Source organism: Acomys minous, assembly GCF_964271855.1.
Source record: "Acomys minous genome assembly, chromosome: 3".
In the NCBI taxonomy this organism is placed as follows: Eukaryota; Metazoa; Chordata; class Mammalia; order Rodentia; family Muridae; genus Acomys; species Acomys minous.
The window spans coordinates 77,659,452-77,676,206 of record NC_140485.1 but is presented as its reverse complement, the minus strand read 5'-3'; the positions used below and the strand labels follow the sequence as shown (position 1 = coordinate 77,676,206).

The following is a 16,755-nucleotide window of genomic DNA, read 5'->3' as shown; positions in this document are numbered from 1 at the left end:
AATATTTTTTTACTTTTATTTTATGTGCATTGGTATTTTGCCTGAAAGTATGTCTGTGTGAGAATGTCAGATCTTGGAGTTACAGAGAGTTTTGAGCTGCCATGTGGGTGCTGGGATTTGAACTCAGATCCTCTGGAAGAGCAGTCAGTGCCCTTAACCACTGAGCCATCTCTCCAGCCCCACAACTGGTTTCTTATAGCCACCTCTGTGTCATGGCTATTAAGTCCAAGATGATTGTGTTCTTTGTATTTAAGCAATATGTCCTAGGGAATATTTGTTAGGCTAATATTGGCCACAGTTTATGGTACCAACAAATCTAAAACCCAAATGTTTCTCTCTGTCACTTCCTGCTTTGAAATTGTAGGTAAGGTGTTTGATGCTCTGAACCTCAGTTTCCCTGTGGAATGGTTGTGGGAACCAGCAAGGTTAAAAGAGCCCGCAGGTATTAACTAGCTGCCTGTTAAGTGGCCACTGGGTGAGGTGTTTTGTTTTGTTTTGTTTTTGGTTGAGACAGTCTCTCTATGTAACCCTTATTGGTAAGCTGACATCTTCCTGCCTCACTTCCTGAGTGTGAGGACTTAAGTGTGTGCTACCATCCTAGCTCACTGCAGTTTTACTCTTGCTCAGTCCTATACCCAGCTTGTTCCATTCCTTGTGCCACCTCAAGAGCTGGACAGCCAGTAATGACAGGCAATTCTGGCAGTGTTCACAGGCCCAGTGGCTGCTGTATTCTGCTCCCCAGGAGACGTGTGGCTTCTCACCGTGTAGAGCACTGACTGAGGAGAAGTGCTGCACTTTGTAGGCCACAGCTCTCTGTGTTGTGATGCTTCCTGGCAGTACTGCAGCTGGGATCACTGTTCTGCTTAAACTGATGGCTGCTTCCGTGCCCGGGCTCTTAGGGTTTAACAGGAGTGCGGGGAGGCTATGGGAGGCTTGCTTCAGAGCTGCCAGAGACTCTGCCTATCTGCCCAAGTACTACTTATTTATTTACGTTTGTAGAAAGTACTAAGTGGCTAAGGGAGTCTTTGAGCTTTGTGAGATTTCTTAGAACAGCCAGAATGACAACACTTTTTGTACCTCGTTTCTATGATCTCTGTGTCCCAGCATGCCTCCGTTTTTCGTGACAGGACCTTGTGGCTCGACTGGATGAACTAGGGGGAATGTATCTCCAGTTTGAGGAAGGACTGGAAACCACAGCATTGTTTGTTGCTGCCACCTACAAGCTCATGGACCATGTGGGGACTGAACCATCCATGAAGGAGGTGCGTGTCTAACGATTCTCAAGCATGAAGCCCAGAGGCATTGCTAAGTGTTTGCCAAGGATAGCTGTTTCCAGAGCACAGCTGTGTTGTTATTCATGATTCAGGTTAGGGTTTAGGAATGAGAAGTAGAAAGGTGTTGATGCCTGTACTAAGAAGCCGACAGTCACGATGACAGGCCTGGAAACAGTTGTCACACCTGTTTACATGAGGCACTTGCATGGCATTAAGCAGGGGCAAAGCCAGGTGGATCGCCAAAGCTCTGCTCGCCCTTCTCCGCTGACAGCCCTTTCTGCCTGGCTCCTGTGTGCTTTCCACTGTGCTGATGGAGCCTTTCTCCGGGAAGTGCCCGGGATTTCAGCATTGCCTGTTCTCCCTCTCCCCTCCATCCTCATCAACAGCTAACTCAGATCCTCTTAGCTGTGCACGTAGTTCTTCTGTTGCCCTGGGAAGTGTGTGTGTCTTCCAGATGCGGCTAGAAATGGGGTTTTATTTGTGTGTTGGTGGTGGTGGGGGTTGTTTGTTTGTTTTTAAGAAGAGCTTGTTAACCTGAATGATTTTAGTTAATATGTGTGATAAATATTTTTAAGTAGAACTTCTCTGTTCCTTGTGTGTGAGGTTACGAACCTTTGGTCTGAAGTACTTAAAATTCAAGTTCTGTTACTTAAAGTTTTAGAAGAAAGATTTGAATTTAAAGCTAAGACTTGCATTTTTATGCATTATACAAATGTCTTCATAAAGCCAACAAATAATGTCTATCTTGGGTAGCTAGAATTAACTTTCTAATACTTTGTTCATATCTTTGCGTTCTTACTATGTCCATTCCTCCTTCCTAAGTTAGGAGTGCTAGGATCTCAGGCTGTCTGAACACTGAGGAAAGGGGGTCTTCTGCTACAAATCATTGGGGGGTTTCTGTATACCTTGAAACAGACGGACTGCTGACTCTACGTATACAACTTAAACTTTTTCTTGTTTTTTTTTCCCAAGCTGTTACTAACCAGGTATTTGGCTAGAGTAATTTTGCTGTCACTGCTTTTGACATAACAATTCTGGTGAACAGTCACCCATTTTAACATGTCAGCAGCCTACTGATGGAAAAATGTAATTGGTACAATTACAGAAAATTATTTCATGTCGACTGTGAATAACGCTGTCAGGGAGAAGGGAACTCTTTTGTTAGATGGTAGATTTTAAAAAACAAAACTGATTGAAGTAGAAAATGTTTCCTCCTAAGCAGACAGCCTCCAGAATTGTAATCAGGCCTTTTAGGTGCACTTGTTTTTAAATTGCCTTTCATTTTTCTCCTTTATGCAGCCTCTGGGTTCTTAATGGAGAGCTAGATTTTAGTTTCTTTCAAGTACACACTTTGACCATAAAATGTGCCCTTATGAGTGCAGATGTAGCCCCATTTATTGCTCACAGGCAGGTGAGGGAGGAGCACAGGCCAGCTGAGAGGATTATAGCAGTTAGGAAAGAACTGCATTTCTGGGGCAGGGCTCTGGGACAAACAGATCTTTCCTCCTTTCTTGGTCTCCCTCCCGTCTGTGTTAGAACTTGTGTTTACTGAGCATGGTCCAGCCTCAGTTTCCTTATTTAGAAAGCATTGATAGCTATCAATCTGTTGAGGCTTTTTGGTGACTTGAGTGCATATAAAGCAGCTATCATGGCCTGATGTGCACAGTTGGTTCCTGTTACAGGAGTTTTACCTCTACTTGCACATCTCAGTACTTACCTGGGGTAGTTTGCATTTGTATACTAACCAGTCATTATAGGGTTAACAAGTAGGTAAATGAGTGGATTCCATTTGTACTAGAGATTGTATTATGAACTCTCTAGCTCAAATTTTAGTTTAGATGAAGCATTTTACTCCCCCTTTGCCCCCATTTGGATTAAGGCCGGATGTCTGACACACAGTAATGGTTCGGGGTGGGAGCCCTCTAATCCCTGCAGAGGGAGCTGAGCTGTGTTTCCTTTGCTCTCAGGATCAGGTCGTCCAGCTAATGAACACGATCTTCAGCAAGAAGAACTTTGAGTCACTCTCAGAAGCCTTCAGTGTGGCCTCTGCTGCTGCCGCATTGTCCCAGAATCGCTACCACGTACCAGTGGTGGTTGTGCCCCAGGGCTCTGCTGCTGACACTCAAGAGCAGGCTCTCCTGCGGGTATGACCTCCCTGTGCAACACTGCACGATGTGGTGTGGAGCCAGTTGTAGCCCCTGAGGATATAGGGATGAGTATATATGGAGGCACGATCTCTGGGGAGTTAGGCACAGTTGCTTTTGAAACAATTAAAGAGGAGGTGTGGCGGGAGAGATGTCAGTGGTTGAGAGCACTGGAGTTTATTTTCCAGCACTAGCCCACCTGTAACTGTGATCCCCGCGGATCTGATGTCCGATTCTGGCTTCTGGGAGCACCAGGCATTCACGCGGTACACATATGTGCATACAGGCAAACGTTCATAAAATAAAAATAAGCAAGTCTTTTAGAAGAATAAAAGGAAGAAAACCTTTTTTTTTTTAACATTATAAATTACATGTACTTCCAGTAAGTCAAGCTCAAGAAAATTGCCTTCTGGCTCCATAACTCTGGATGCAGAGATAGTCTTGCTCCTAAAATTGGTTTCTGGAGCTGGAGATAATAGATCAGTGGTAGAGCATTTGCCTACTATAGGACTAAATCCCCAGTACCACAAAACCTGTCAGTTAAATTCAGGGTCTGTCTGACACTTCTGTAGCTCCAAGGTAAGAGTGCTATCCAGCGTGTGCTCAGTCCTGGGTTTCATCATTGGCATCACATATAAAAAAAAGTAGTAAGGGGATCCATTTCGAGGTGCCAGAACTTTCCAGATATGTTGTTTTGTTTGTTTATTTTACTTTGTGTGTGTGGGTGTTTTGCCTGCATGTATGTCCCTGTACTGCTTGCATGCCTGGGGCCTGAGGAGGCCAGAGAGAGAATCAAACCCTGAGGGGCCTGGAGTTACAGATGGCTGTAAACTACGGTGGCCGTGGACTAGCATGTGCATGATGGCTTAGTTTTAGGTCTTCTGGAAGAGGAGCTGGTGCTCCTAACCACTGAGCATCCCTCCAGCCCCCAGGTGCATCGTCTTAGACAACTTTTAACTCCCACGTGATTCCGATGCTTTCAGCTTGTGGTTAAAGCAAGTATAGGCGTCTTCCTCCCCGGTGCTGACTGAGTAGCCCTTGACTCACGGTCCTCACACAGCCAGCACAAAGCAAATGAACAAATCCTGAGTACACCTACAAGTTTCAGCTCAGAGCTAAGTGTGGTAGCACGCACCTTTATCCCAGCACTCAGGAGGCAGGAGCAGGCAGATCTCTGAGTTCAATGCCAGCCTTGTCTACAAAGTGAGTTCAGAACAGCCAGGGCTATTACACAGAGAAAGCTTGTCTCAAACAAACAAACAAAGCCTAATAACAACAAAAAAGGACCTTTCATCTCTAACGAAGCATTTGTGCTGTTGTTTGTAAAGCACTGATAAACCCAGATCTCTCTTAAGAGTCAGCATTTTCTTTGTGTTAGTGTTGGGGTTCTGCAGTAGGCAGTTCATCTGGCCTGTAAGTTTTAATAACCTGCAAAGGTGCCCTATATTTCAAAATTGTCTGCTTCCCTCAGTACAACTTGGCTCTTCCCAACTTAAGAGCAGGCTGAAAAGTAAGCACAGTAATAATTCTGTGAGTTGAGGTGTGATTCAGAGAACACAGTGGGGAAAACACTGGCTCTGAAGCTGGGTACATAAAACATACACATTCAGTACTGGAATGCTGAGTCCTGCGCTTACCCTTTAACTGACCACGCGGCCTTTGGCAGTCCTTACCTCTCAGGTGCTCAGTTTCTGTGTCTATAAATTAGGGATTAGAGTTGGTGGGAAGCCTAGTATTCAGCATATACTAGATCTTTTTAAATGATAGGTACTGAGTAGGTCTAGAAAAATGGCTCATTGGGTAGAATACTTGCTATGCAATTCAGGTTCCCATAACTCGTGTAAAAAGCCAGGTGTTGCTGGGCCAGCCTGGTCTACAGAGAGACTTCAGGATAGCCAAGGCGACACAGAGAAACCCTGTCTTGAAGCCAGGTGTGATTATATGCACCAGTAACCCAAGCACCAGCAATGGGGAGCAGCTGGGGAGGTGAGGCTGTCCCTGGGGCTTGCTAGCTAAAGAATGGCAAGATCTAGGTTCAGTGAGAGACCCTGTCTCAAGGGAATAATGTGTAGAGCAGCAGGAGGACCAGTGTCCTTCTAAGGCCTCCAAATATATGTGCATAGGTGTCTGCACCTGCATACGTGCACACGCACATACCCAGTAAATAAATCAATCCCTAGTCTTTCCCCCAAATACATCATTCCTAATCATTTTGCTTGGGTTTTTGTTTTAAGACACTATGGTAGAGTTGATAGGACCAGGGTTCAAAAACAAGAACCAATAGACTGAGTGTGGTGACACACATCTGTCACCTTAGCACTTCAGCTCAGGAAGGAGCATCCATGCTCCAGGGTAGCCTCTGTTCAATAAGAAGGAAATAGAGCTGTAAAAGCTAGTGAGATGGGCCTATGATCTTAGGATGCTCACGCCGGAGGGTCCCAAGTTCAAAGCTTTCCTGCACCATGGAGTTATGTTTCAGGACCAACTTAGAATCTGGGGCTATAGCTCAGTGACAGAGCTCCTGCCTAGAACATGTGAGGCCCTGTGCCATGAAAATAAAAAATTGGAGCCAGGATACATGCATGCTTACACACATTTTCTAGTTTCCTCATCCCCAGCTGTAGCATTCAATAATATTTCCTGTGCTCATATCTGCTCTCTGGTAGGCAGCGGAGCAAAATCAGCGCACATTCCTGAAGACGGGCTTGTTCTGCAGAGCTGGTTTCCTGTAGATAAAGTGCCCCAGAGACCAAATTCCCACCCCTTTGGCCTTTGTTCTATTCATTTGTGGTTTGTCATGTTTTGACTTTGTAGTTGCAAGTCAGCAATGTGTTGTCTCAGCCTCTGGCTCAAGCTGCAGTCAAGCTGGAGCATGCTAAGTCCGTGGCTTCCAGAGCCACCGTCCTGCAGAAGATGCCCTTCTCACTCTCAGGGTAAGTCTGGGACGTGAGGTCTGTGCAGAGCACAAGCTTTGTGCTTTGGAGAGTTAACTCTGTACCAGTGTGACAGGGTCACAGGGGTAAGCACCCAGGTCATAGAACCACATTTACCTAGTGTGGTAAATCCTAAAGGAGAGTATCTGAAACTAGGCCGTTTTGCCCTTACTCGTTCCGTATCTAATTTAAAATTTAATATATTTTTTAACATTTTATTGATTTTTTTGTGAATTTCACATCACGCACCCCAGTCCCATTCATCTCCCCATCCCTCTCCATCCACCCTCCGCCCTTGCAACCTTCCCCCAAAACAAACAAAGAAAAGGAAAAAAACCTCACTATGGAAGCTGTGTTGTCAGAGGGCATCCCCTTTGGCCAAGCAGCTTTTCTTGCAGCTGTTCACTGCACTGATTGGTCAGCCTTGAGGCCTCTGGCTTCAGCTACACTCTCAGGATGGATCCTTACTGGGATTCCCCTTGGATATCCGGTTGTTGCCCTGAGTTGAGGAGATGTTGCAGCGTTGGTTCTGGAGGACCTGCCTGTTCACGAGCTCCAGCAGTCATTGTTGGGGTAGGCCAACTCAGAGCCCTGGAGCTGGGTCTGGGTGGTAGCTGAGTGGGTCAGCCTGCCAGCTCTCCCATGCTCATGTCATGGGGGCCAGCTCTTGTCCTGCCCAGGCGAGGGGCAGGGCCAGCTCTCCTACTCTCACACCTTTGCTGCCCAGGTAAGGGGTAGAGCCAACGCTCCTGAGTGCTGCGGCAGGGTTGGGTGGGGCCATCTCTGCACAGCCCTCAGATACCAATCTGGCCCCAGGTTTGCAGCCCTGACCAGGGACTGGTCTGTGTGGCCTTTGGTGGTAACAGACCTCAGCTACTGCAGGACCATGGACTCAGATATGGCCCTCAGTGACAGCACAGGGCAGGACCTCACCATGGCACAAGTGGTGTTGCAGACTGCTCACATCAGCCTGCTTCTCACTGCTCTCCAGTTCCTCCTCTCTTCATTGTGCACACATCCTTCTGCTTCTCTTTCTCTTCCATCTCTTCACCACTTACTTATCTTAGTGGTGCCTGGAGCCTCTGGGTGTCTGGGGTCATCTAAGGCATGCTCTGCCCACCCAGGCCCCATGGCACCAAGTGGGGTCATCTCCAAATTTAATAGTATTTTTGTCTGATATACGAGTACTGCATTTTAGAAATTTATATCAGAAGATAGAAATCATCCATAATTCTACTACCCAGAGATAACTTCTAACCAAGTTTTATGGTGCTTTTTGTCAGTAAATATAAGTGCATTTTATTATTCTGTGTATATGTGTACTGCATGTGTGCTTGGTACCCACAGAAGTCCGAAGAGGGTAATCAGATCACCTACAACTGCAGTAATAGATGGTTGGGAACCACCATGTGGGTAATGGGCCCTCAGCAAGAGCAGCAAGTGCGTTTAACCACGTCATCTCTAGCCCTGTAGGTACATTTTCAAAATGAATTAGATCTGTAGCAGTGAGTCATAAAAGAATTGCTCCATGAGATTAAGTATTTGTCTCCAATAGTTTAAAATACTATTCTTGGTATGTAAATTTCTAAAAAGTTGAGGCTTGGTTTCCATATAAAGCTTTATTTAGTATCAATGAGTTACTGCCATATGGAAGTTGGAATTTTGGAGAGAATGTATTTTTTTTTCCACAGTGGTAAAAGTTTCCCTGCTAGACATCAAATGACCAGGTGACTTGTCTCTAGGGGAGATGGTGTGGTGCGACAGTAAATGTCATTGGACTCTTTCTGCACTACTTTAGGGGCCTTCACCTTTTTTCTGTTTAAAATAGAGGACTATTCATTTGTAAAAATAAAAGTAACAAGCTTTTTGGAAAATTAAAAAACATAGAATATAAAAAAATTATATATGCCTCAACTCCTCGATACCAACACCTTTGGGCATTTGGGGCTATTTCCTCAAGTGGTTTTGTTGATGAGCATAGTGGAGCTGAGGCTCGGTAGCAGAGTGTGTGCAGCAGCCCTGGGCCCTGGGGTCCCACAGTGCATTACATTACAGGAGGCCACTGCAGGGCTGGCCTTTGAGGACCTGAGGGAAGCAAAGGACACTGTGTGCATCCTGGGTGGTTTATGTTTTCCATACTGATGTGGGGCTGAGCTGAAGACAGCTGAATGGTACAGAGGCAACGAGGAATGGAATGGCCCTGGACTGTGGCAAAGAGATAACTTGGTAGCCAATGTGATGTATTCCCTGGAGTTCTCGCTAACCTTGCTGTCTTTCTCAACAGGGATGTTTTCGAGCTAAACTTCAAGAATGCTAAACTTTCCAGTGGGTACTATGACTTCTCTGTCAGAGTCGAAGGTGACAGCCGTTACATAGCAAACACTGTAGAGGTAGGTGCTTTTCTTGTCACCCTCTTGCTCCATTAATATACCTAATATGATGAAGGCACAAAGCCTTAGCTCGCCGGGTGTGGTGGCTCACGCCTTTAATCTCAGCACTCAGGAGGCAGAGGCAGGCGGATTCTCTGTGAGTTCAAGGCCAGCGTGGTCTAAAAAGTGAGTCCAGGACAGCCAAGGCTACATAGACAGACCCTGTCTCCAAAAAACAAAAAAAAGGCAAATCCTTAGCTCTCTGATACATTGCCTTCTTTTGTGCCCAGGTTAAAGCGGCCCAGCCTCTGCCTCCTTTGTTCTTGGATTCTAAGCAAGGGCTGCATTCTGTTTAGTTTTTTTTTCTCTCTTTCATTTCATCTATATATATTTATTGGAATTTTACTTTAAGAAAAACAAACTGCCCTTTCTCCTTCATTTACTTTTACAGTGTAGTTTATATAATGAGCTTGACTTGACCATATGTTATGATCTTACAGCCACTTATTTTGATCTTCCCATCATCCTAATTTTGCCTTTGAAGATATCTTCAGCTAGACACCTTTGACATTCTCTTTAAATAAAAAGAATAAGACAGCTAGAAGGTTTGACCTTTTCAAAAGCAGGACCTACTTACCGGGGTAGATACTTGTTTTGAAGTTTGGCAGAAAGGAAGATGTTTTCTGAAACTCCAGTCATTGCCTCATGTCTGACCTTTTGGGCACCGACAACTGATGTGATCCACTTACTAGAGCATAGTTTGGGGGGAAATCAATTTATTGTGTATCTTGAACCTTTAAATCCCAGATTATTTTTATCATAGTTTCCTTTAAGTGACCTTACTTGCAGCATAATACATTGCAGGGAAAACTTACTTTTCTTGCAGCCTCGTTTTTCTCCTTCTTGTTGTTAAAAATGGCTTTTTAGCGACATTGCTAGGCTCATACTTCAGGCTCTTTCCCTTCCTCTGTTTTCATTTCTGCTCATTCTCCAACTCCTGCACACCCCACGCTAATGTCTTTCAAGAGTCCTTTGTTGTATTAGATGCTGCAGTGGCTCTGCCCTCTCTCCAGCGTTGGTACCCTCCAGTTCTGTGATGTGTAGTGGGAAGTGTTGCCTTGTTGGGATCTTCCTCTGGTTTGTTGTGAAGTTGGGTGCTGTTCTTGTGGTTGCTGGGCAGCCAGCTTCCCTTCCTAGGGATTGTATGTCTGTTGCTGCTCGGTTGTTAGCCTTCTCCTCACTGCCTTTCAGGAGCAGCGTGCGTTCTAGACACTGAGCCTTAGGTGTAGGCTTTAGGTTTCTTCTCAGGGTTATTGTATGGCCTCTTGATGTATACAAATTTTAAAGCTTTTTTCTGGGTTGTGGGGGTGGTATTTCTTTTTGTTTTCTTTTTTGAAGTGTATGTTTGTTGCAGGTGGATCTACATACTGTGTGCGTGTATGCTCACATGTATGTATGAAGTATAGAGACCAGGTCCACATTAGGTGTGTTTCTCTGTTCTCTAAGAGAGGGTCTCTCACCGAGTCTGGAGCTTGCCATTTTAGCTTGGCTGGCCAGCTGGTATCCATTGAATTTCCCAGGGTGTTCTTCCATAAGAACAGGCGCGCACGCACGCATACACAGTGCTGGTATTACAGCTGTGTACCTCTCTGCCAGGCTTTTATATAGGAGCTGTGACTAAACTCGGGTCATCATGCTTGCTGGGCGGAGGCATTCCCCAGCCCTGCTCTTTTTGTATCTGTAAAGTCTTAAAGCTGGCAAAATGGGAGAGTGACAGAAAGAGAGAAGCACTTCCCACAAGTTGTCCTATGACCTCCACATGTGTTGTGGCATGCACACCCATACTCATACACATACAAATAAATAATAGATTTTTTTTAAAAGAAAAATTCATATAGTGCCTGGGGGAGGGGCTGGCGGGGGAGAGTCCTCTAATGTTTTCTTCCACCAGTTTTCAGAGCATTTTTCTCATGATAGCTTCAGTACACGTGAATTTGTTCTTGTTCTGGTTTTTAATATCCTCTTGGTAATTGCATGCAGCACACGATGTTACCATTGTTTCTACATGGCTACTTTCTCTTCGGATTAGGAACTTCTTGTTGGTAGAAGCCACGTCTTGATCAGTGAATGGTAGGTTTCTATTGTAGACCACTTAGAGAAAGAAAACAGAGTCTTTTTCCACATTCTAGGGTACTTAGAACAGGAAGCAGTGTGGTAATCTCCAGAGGGGGTCCAGACCTTAGCAATGCTCGCGCCCTCCCCTCTCTTTCTGTGCCTTTATTGAGACATAACTTCTAATCCCATGGAGTTGACTCATGGGAATTATGTAGTGAGGTACTCGTGGTGTTTAGAGTTGTGTAGCTGCAAGCATCGCTGCTGTCTCTTCTAGAATACTTTCCTCATGCTCATAGGCAGGCTTTCATCTGTTTATTAGCAGCCACTCTCCTGTCTCTCCTGCTCCCATCTACAAACCTACTTTCTCTGTGCTTTGCCTCTGCTGGATGCTCAGATGATTGGAAGTCACACAATATGTTAACTTCTACCTCTGCATTCTTCCTCACTAGTACAGTGTTTTTAGAACTAGCCGTGTTGTAAGTATTTTATTCATTTCTGAGGCTGACTAAGAAACATGTTGTTTATGTATATTTGATACTTGCACTTACAGAGTGTGTGTGTATGTGTGTGTATTTCAGATTTTTATGTATATGAGTTTATGCCTGCGTGTATCCAAATGCACCAAGTGTGTCTGGTGCCCACAAAGGCCAGAAGAGGGCATTTGATCCCCAGAACCTGGAGCTAGGGGTGGCTGTCTGGGCCATGTGGGTTTTAGTAATCTAATCCATGTCCTCTGCTGAGCCTGCTCTCCAGCCCCATCCCCATAGACCTCTTGTTTCCATATGTTTCTCTCTTTAATATTTGACTTAGAAGAGTTCTTTATATATCCTTGGCTATATTTTTTTTCAGATACATGATTTACAGATGTTTTCTCCCTGTCTTTAAGTTGTCTTCAAATTTTCTTGATAACTATCTTCTTTTGTTTGTTTTGATTTTTTGGTTTTTTGAGACAGGGTTTCTCTGTATAACAGCTCTGGCGGTCCTGGAACTCCCTCTGTAGTCCAGGCTGGCCTTTAACTCACGGAGATCCACCAGCCTCTGCCTCCCAAGTGCTGGGATTAAAAGCATGAACCACCACTGCCCAGCGATTACTATCTTCTTAAACACAAAAGATTTTATTTAATTTGTCTATGTTGTTTTTTTGTTACTTGTGGTTTAGGTATTATATATGAAACCATTTTCTAAACCAAAGCCTTAGAGATGCTTTTTAATAAGAATTTGTAGTTTCGGGAGCTGGAGAGATGGCTCAGAGGTTAAGAGCGCTGACTGTTCTTCCAGAGGTCCTGAGTTCAATTCCCAGCAACCACATGGTGGCTCACAACCATCTATGATGTGATCTGATGTCCTCTTCTGGCCTGGATGTTTATGTGCAGCCAGAGTACTGTATACATAATAATAAATAAATAAATATAATATAAAATAATAAAAAAAAGAATTTGTAGTTTCCAAAGCTCTTAAACTGAGGTGTCCGGTCTGTTTTGAGATGGCTTAGGTATGTCTAACCTTTGTCCTTTGGACACGGACACACAGTTTTCCTAGTACCATTTGTGGCAGACTACTCATTGTTCACTGAATTTTCTTGACATTGTCAAACTTGATTGGCCATAAATATAAGGGTTAATTTTTATACTCAAAATTCAGTCCCATTAAGCTTATTTTGTCCATATGCCCAGTACTACCCTGTGAGTTATTTAACACTTGGCTTCTTGTAATGTCAAGTCTACTGTTTATCAAAGTGTTTTGTAGTTGTTGTAAAAACCAAGCACAAAATAGAATTGTCTAAAAGCTGTGCATGCAAGGACCGACAGCCCTCCTGAGGCCATTTATTGTCCTGCCCCTTCCTGGGGATGGAGTAATCAGGAAAAACATTTCTCTCCCACTTTATCACGTGTATGTCCATTTGTATGCGTGAGTGTTCATGTGCTTTGATTTTTGCTCGATATGCAGCTTTACTGTGTAATTTCAGTAATGGTCACATTAGGAGCCTCAGAACAGGTTAATAAGTCCTGTTTCCTCCCCCTTAGAGATGCCAGCATTGGTGAGCGTGCATTAGTAGTGTGGACGCTTGTAATAGCACCATTGACACTGGGCTGGTTGTGTGGGAAGCATGGGTGTTGGAAGCTTTCATCAGCATTAATTGCCCCTAATGCACCATCATTTTTAACGGTAATAAGCCAAACATGGGGAGTTATTACTCTAGCAGAAAGGCCACATTTCCTGATGGTAAACATTCTGGGGAGCTCAAGCGGAAAAAGGAATGGTGTGCTGCTGTGTGAGGCAGGCCCGGCTGCATTACGGTGGGCACACAGCCTTTCCTACTTGAGACTAGCCCCACAGCTCTGGATGGAAGGAAGAGCTAACCAAGTGGGACCCTACCCCAGACTCTTAACAGGCCTGAGGAAGCCATGGCTTTATTGCATAGTTTGCTGAAAAAGAGTGGCGTAGAAATACTTTTCTTTCGAGTGTTTCCAGAGCTCCATTTGTTGTGAGACTTTAGGCGCAAAGGGCTGTTTTGAACTGTTGTCATTCGCTAACAGCCCTGCAGTGTTTCTGTGTCATTTGGCAGCCTTCCAGAAAACCAAAGTTACTCAGGTTCAGTACAGTGTGCCCTTGTGTGCACCCCACGTGTCTGTACGGTCTAGGAATGCTCATGGTGGCTGCTTCAGCGCAAGCATTGAGTGAAGTCTGGACGAGCAGACTTTGATGGCTTCCTTACTGCTGTGTTTAGGATGCTCTGCAGGAGCCTTGGTCAGTCCTTAAACATCTATTTGTCTCCATCTGCTAAGAGAGAAAATGGTTATCTTGAATATTTACTCTGACGGTTTCATATATGTATATAACGCGTTCTCATTACACTTACCCTCATCTGCTCTTATTCCCTTCCCACCGTCTTGTCTTTTTGTTGTTTCTGTTTTTGCTTGTTTGAAGAGAGAGAAACAACACAAAAGTGAATGGGTACAGAGGCAGAAGAAGAGCCAGAAGGAATTGGGAAAGGGGGAAAAATCAGAATTTTGATAAATTTTTTATTTCAAATTTAAAAACAGTGAATTATATGCTAGATGATGGTGGCATACATCTTTAGTCCCAGCACTCTGGAGGCAGAGGCAAGGTGGAACTTGAGTTCAAAGTCAACCTGGTCTACAGAGCAAGTTCCAGAACAGCTAAGGATGCACAGAGAAACCCCATCATGAAAACACAAAACAATAACAAAAGACTATATATGTCCTACATTATCTATATTATCCTAGAGTTTTAAAAACAAGAATTAAATATACATGTGGGTGTGTGCTTTTTTCAAAGTACAGAAAAATTATAATGATGAGTCTTGAAGTTTATCATTAATAGTTTCTTGGGTACTAAGAAAAATTAAAAGATGAGGCTAGAGAGATGGCTCAGTGGTTTAAGAGCACCTGCTGCTCTTCCAGAAGACCTGAGTTCAGTTCCCAGCACCCACATGAAACAGCTCACAAGCACCTGTAACTCCAGCTCCTGGGGATCTGATACCCTTGTCCTCCAGGGGCATCTGTATGCATGTGTACATACTCATACTCAGACACATGCACATGATAGAAAGTAACAAAAATAATTCTCTCTCTCTCTTTTTTTTTTTTAAGTAATAGTTGGGGAAAACCTAAATGTGTTCTCTCTCTGGGCCTTGCAGGGACCATTTGATAAAGTTATGTCTTTGTTTTTCCTGCAAGTAGAGGCTTCCAGCTCTCCCTTAGGAGTCTGTTGGAAGCCGTCCCGTTCCTATGCTCCAGCACTTCTGGCAGTTCTCTGTGCGACACAGGCTCAGCAGCAGGCTGGGATGTGGAAAAGAACTCTGCTACTGGCTAGCCATGCAGTGGGGGTGGTGACAGGTCCTCTCTGTCCACACACTTTAGCCTCTTCATTGCTCCATAGTAATTCATAATATGCATGTACCATTATTTATTTAGTCTCCTATTTATGAGCACTTATGATGTTAAAGTAATGATGATTTTTCATGATCATATTTACAAATTAAATGAGTGCTTAAGAGAAAGATTCACAAAACTGAAGAAGGAACTATCTACCTAATGTGATTGATAATTGCACAATAGTTAACTTAAAGATAGACTATTTTTATAGCAAGGACTATAACTAATTTCTTCTCCCAAAATTGGAGGACTGCCTGAGTCCTCCAAACCTGCTTAGCCTTCCTGCCATAGGATGTTTCCCTCGCTTGCTTTGTACTTCAGCTTTCAAAGTATTTTGTGTATTCCTCTATTGAATTCCTGGAGCCAGCAAGCTGGTCAAGGCAGCATGTGCAGCCATCTCTGCATATTCCTTCACCTCGGCGTTGCACATGGTTGGGAGAAGTTGGGGGAAACAGTCTAGGCATTTGTGTTGCTCAAATCTCTTGGGCAGCATCTTTGCCTGAGCCTTCCAATTGCTTGTTGTCTGGTAGAAACACCAAGAACCTCTGTGGATCTGACTGCATATAGGAAAGCTCGCTCTGATTCTGACCCTGCCCTGTGAGTAGTAAAGGAGGGCGGGACTAGTTCTCCCATGGCTTGTCTGTTCCAGTTGGTGGCCTGCATCTCCTTCCTCTGTTGTCACAACCACCCAGTTGCCTATCTCACTGCCCGACAGTGATGCCAGATGGAATTCTGCCCGTGAGTAGCTGTGTGACCACAAGAAGAGAGAATGCCTGACAGCTTCTGATCAGAAGAAATCTTACACATTCTTAAGCAAAACAGAAAGCTATTCAGCCAGATAATTGAGGCTGCTATCGCAAAACAGTGTTTATTGAAGCAGGAGAGAAGGCTGCTAAAAGAAGGGCTACCTTAACCTTTCCTTTTTGACCTTGGTTTGAGCTAGCATACCTTGATTTGGCACCTTGGGAAATGCCGAGGCTCTCCTTTTACTGTGTGTGAAGGGCGCTCTCTGTCCATGATCCTGACACTTGGACGAAGCGAATGGGTTTGCCGAGGATTCTCTGTGTTACTCTCAAGCCTGTCCTGTCGGAAGGCTCAGAGTGTGTTTGCACGTAATCGTGCCTTGGGTTTCCATAACTTACACAAACTTCAATTTTTAAGTGGAAAATCTCCAATGAATAGACGATTTAACATGTTTTCTGTCTCTTTTGGATATTTACATTTATTTTTACCCAGCTTTAAATTTTTTATTTCTTGGCATTAACTAGTTCCTCTTCTTGGAAATGTTTATAAAGCAAGAGCTGGGATGGTCTGGTTTGCACTTAAGACAGACTCCAGGTCTCACTGGCTTGAAATGATCCAGGTTTCTTTTTGCCTATGACAGGTGTCCTGTGAGTGGGTTGGAGGCCCTGCTTCATGGCCTCCTGACCCAGGAAGCCTGCCTACAGGAGCAAGCCTGTGTCTGGACATTGTCTGTCTCCGTGGTTTTTGTTTTTTTAGTGTACAGTGGTGTATATCTGTATGAGGCTCTTGGAGTTACAGGCAGTTGTGAACCACCAAGTGGATGCTGGGAATTGAACCCAGGTCCTCTGGAAGACAGTCAGCACTCTTAACCTCTGAGCCGTCTCTCCAGCCCGTCTGTGTCCATGAATTTTAAGCCTTCACAAAGAAATAATACAATTTACTTGTGCTCACATTTCATTGGTGAAAGCAAATCATGTGCCTCTCTGTGATTCCAAGGGGGACAAAGGCCATAGTATGCTGAAACATACACAGTAGAGAGTGGGGACACTTGGTGAATAGTGTAAGCGTCACCGTGGCATCTTACGTCTTCATGGGCAGAGTAGGTAGGAGACCAAAGGCCGACAGGGAGGAGGAACCTTGGCCTATGGAGTTTGAGTGCTTGAGTGAGCGTGTGCATGACCTCATCAATCTTTGATGTCCTCGTCTGAAACAGCACTACATTTCATTCCTTTTGTGCAGCTTGACATGGCTTTACACAGCTAGTGCCTTTCCGAGGG

At 44.4% G+C, this 16,755-nt stretch overlaps 1 protein-coding gene across 2 annotated transcripts in view; it reads left to right on the top strand.

Moving 5' to 3' along the window:
- RPN2 (ribophorin II) overlaps window positions 1–16,755 on the top strand; it is a 49,050-nt gene that overhangs the window by 14,757 nt on the left and 17,538 nt on the right. For both annotated transcript variants that reach the window (XM_084775683.1, XM_084775682.1), the window contains exons 6-9: window positions 1,128–1,262; window positions 3,242–3,418; window positions 6,233–6,351; window positions 8,636–8,741. In XM_084775683.1, the coding sequence (XP_084631809.1) occupies window positions 1,128–1,262; window positions 3,242–3,418; window positions 6,233–6,351; window positions 8,636–8,741 (537 nt within the window). The remainder of the gene's footprint in view (window positions 1–1,127; window positions 1,263–3,241; window positions 3,419–6,232; window positions 6,352–8,635; window positions 8,742–16,755) is intronic.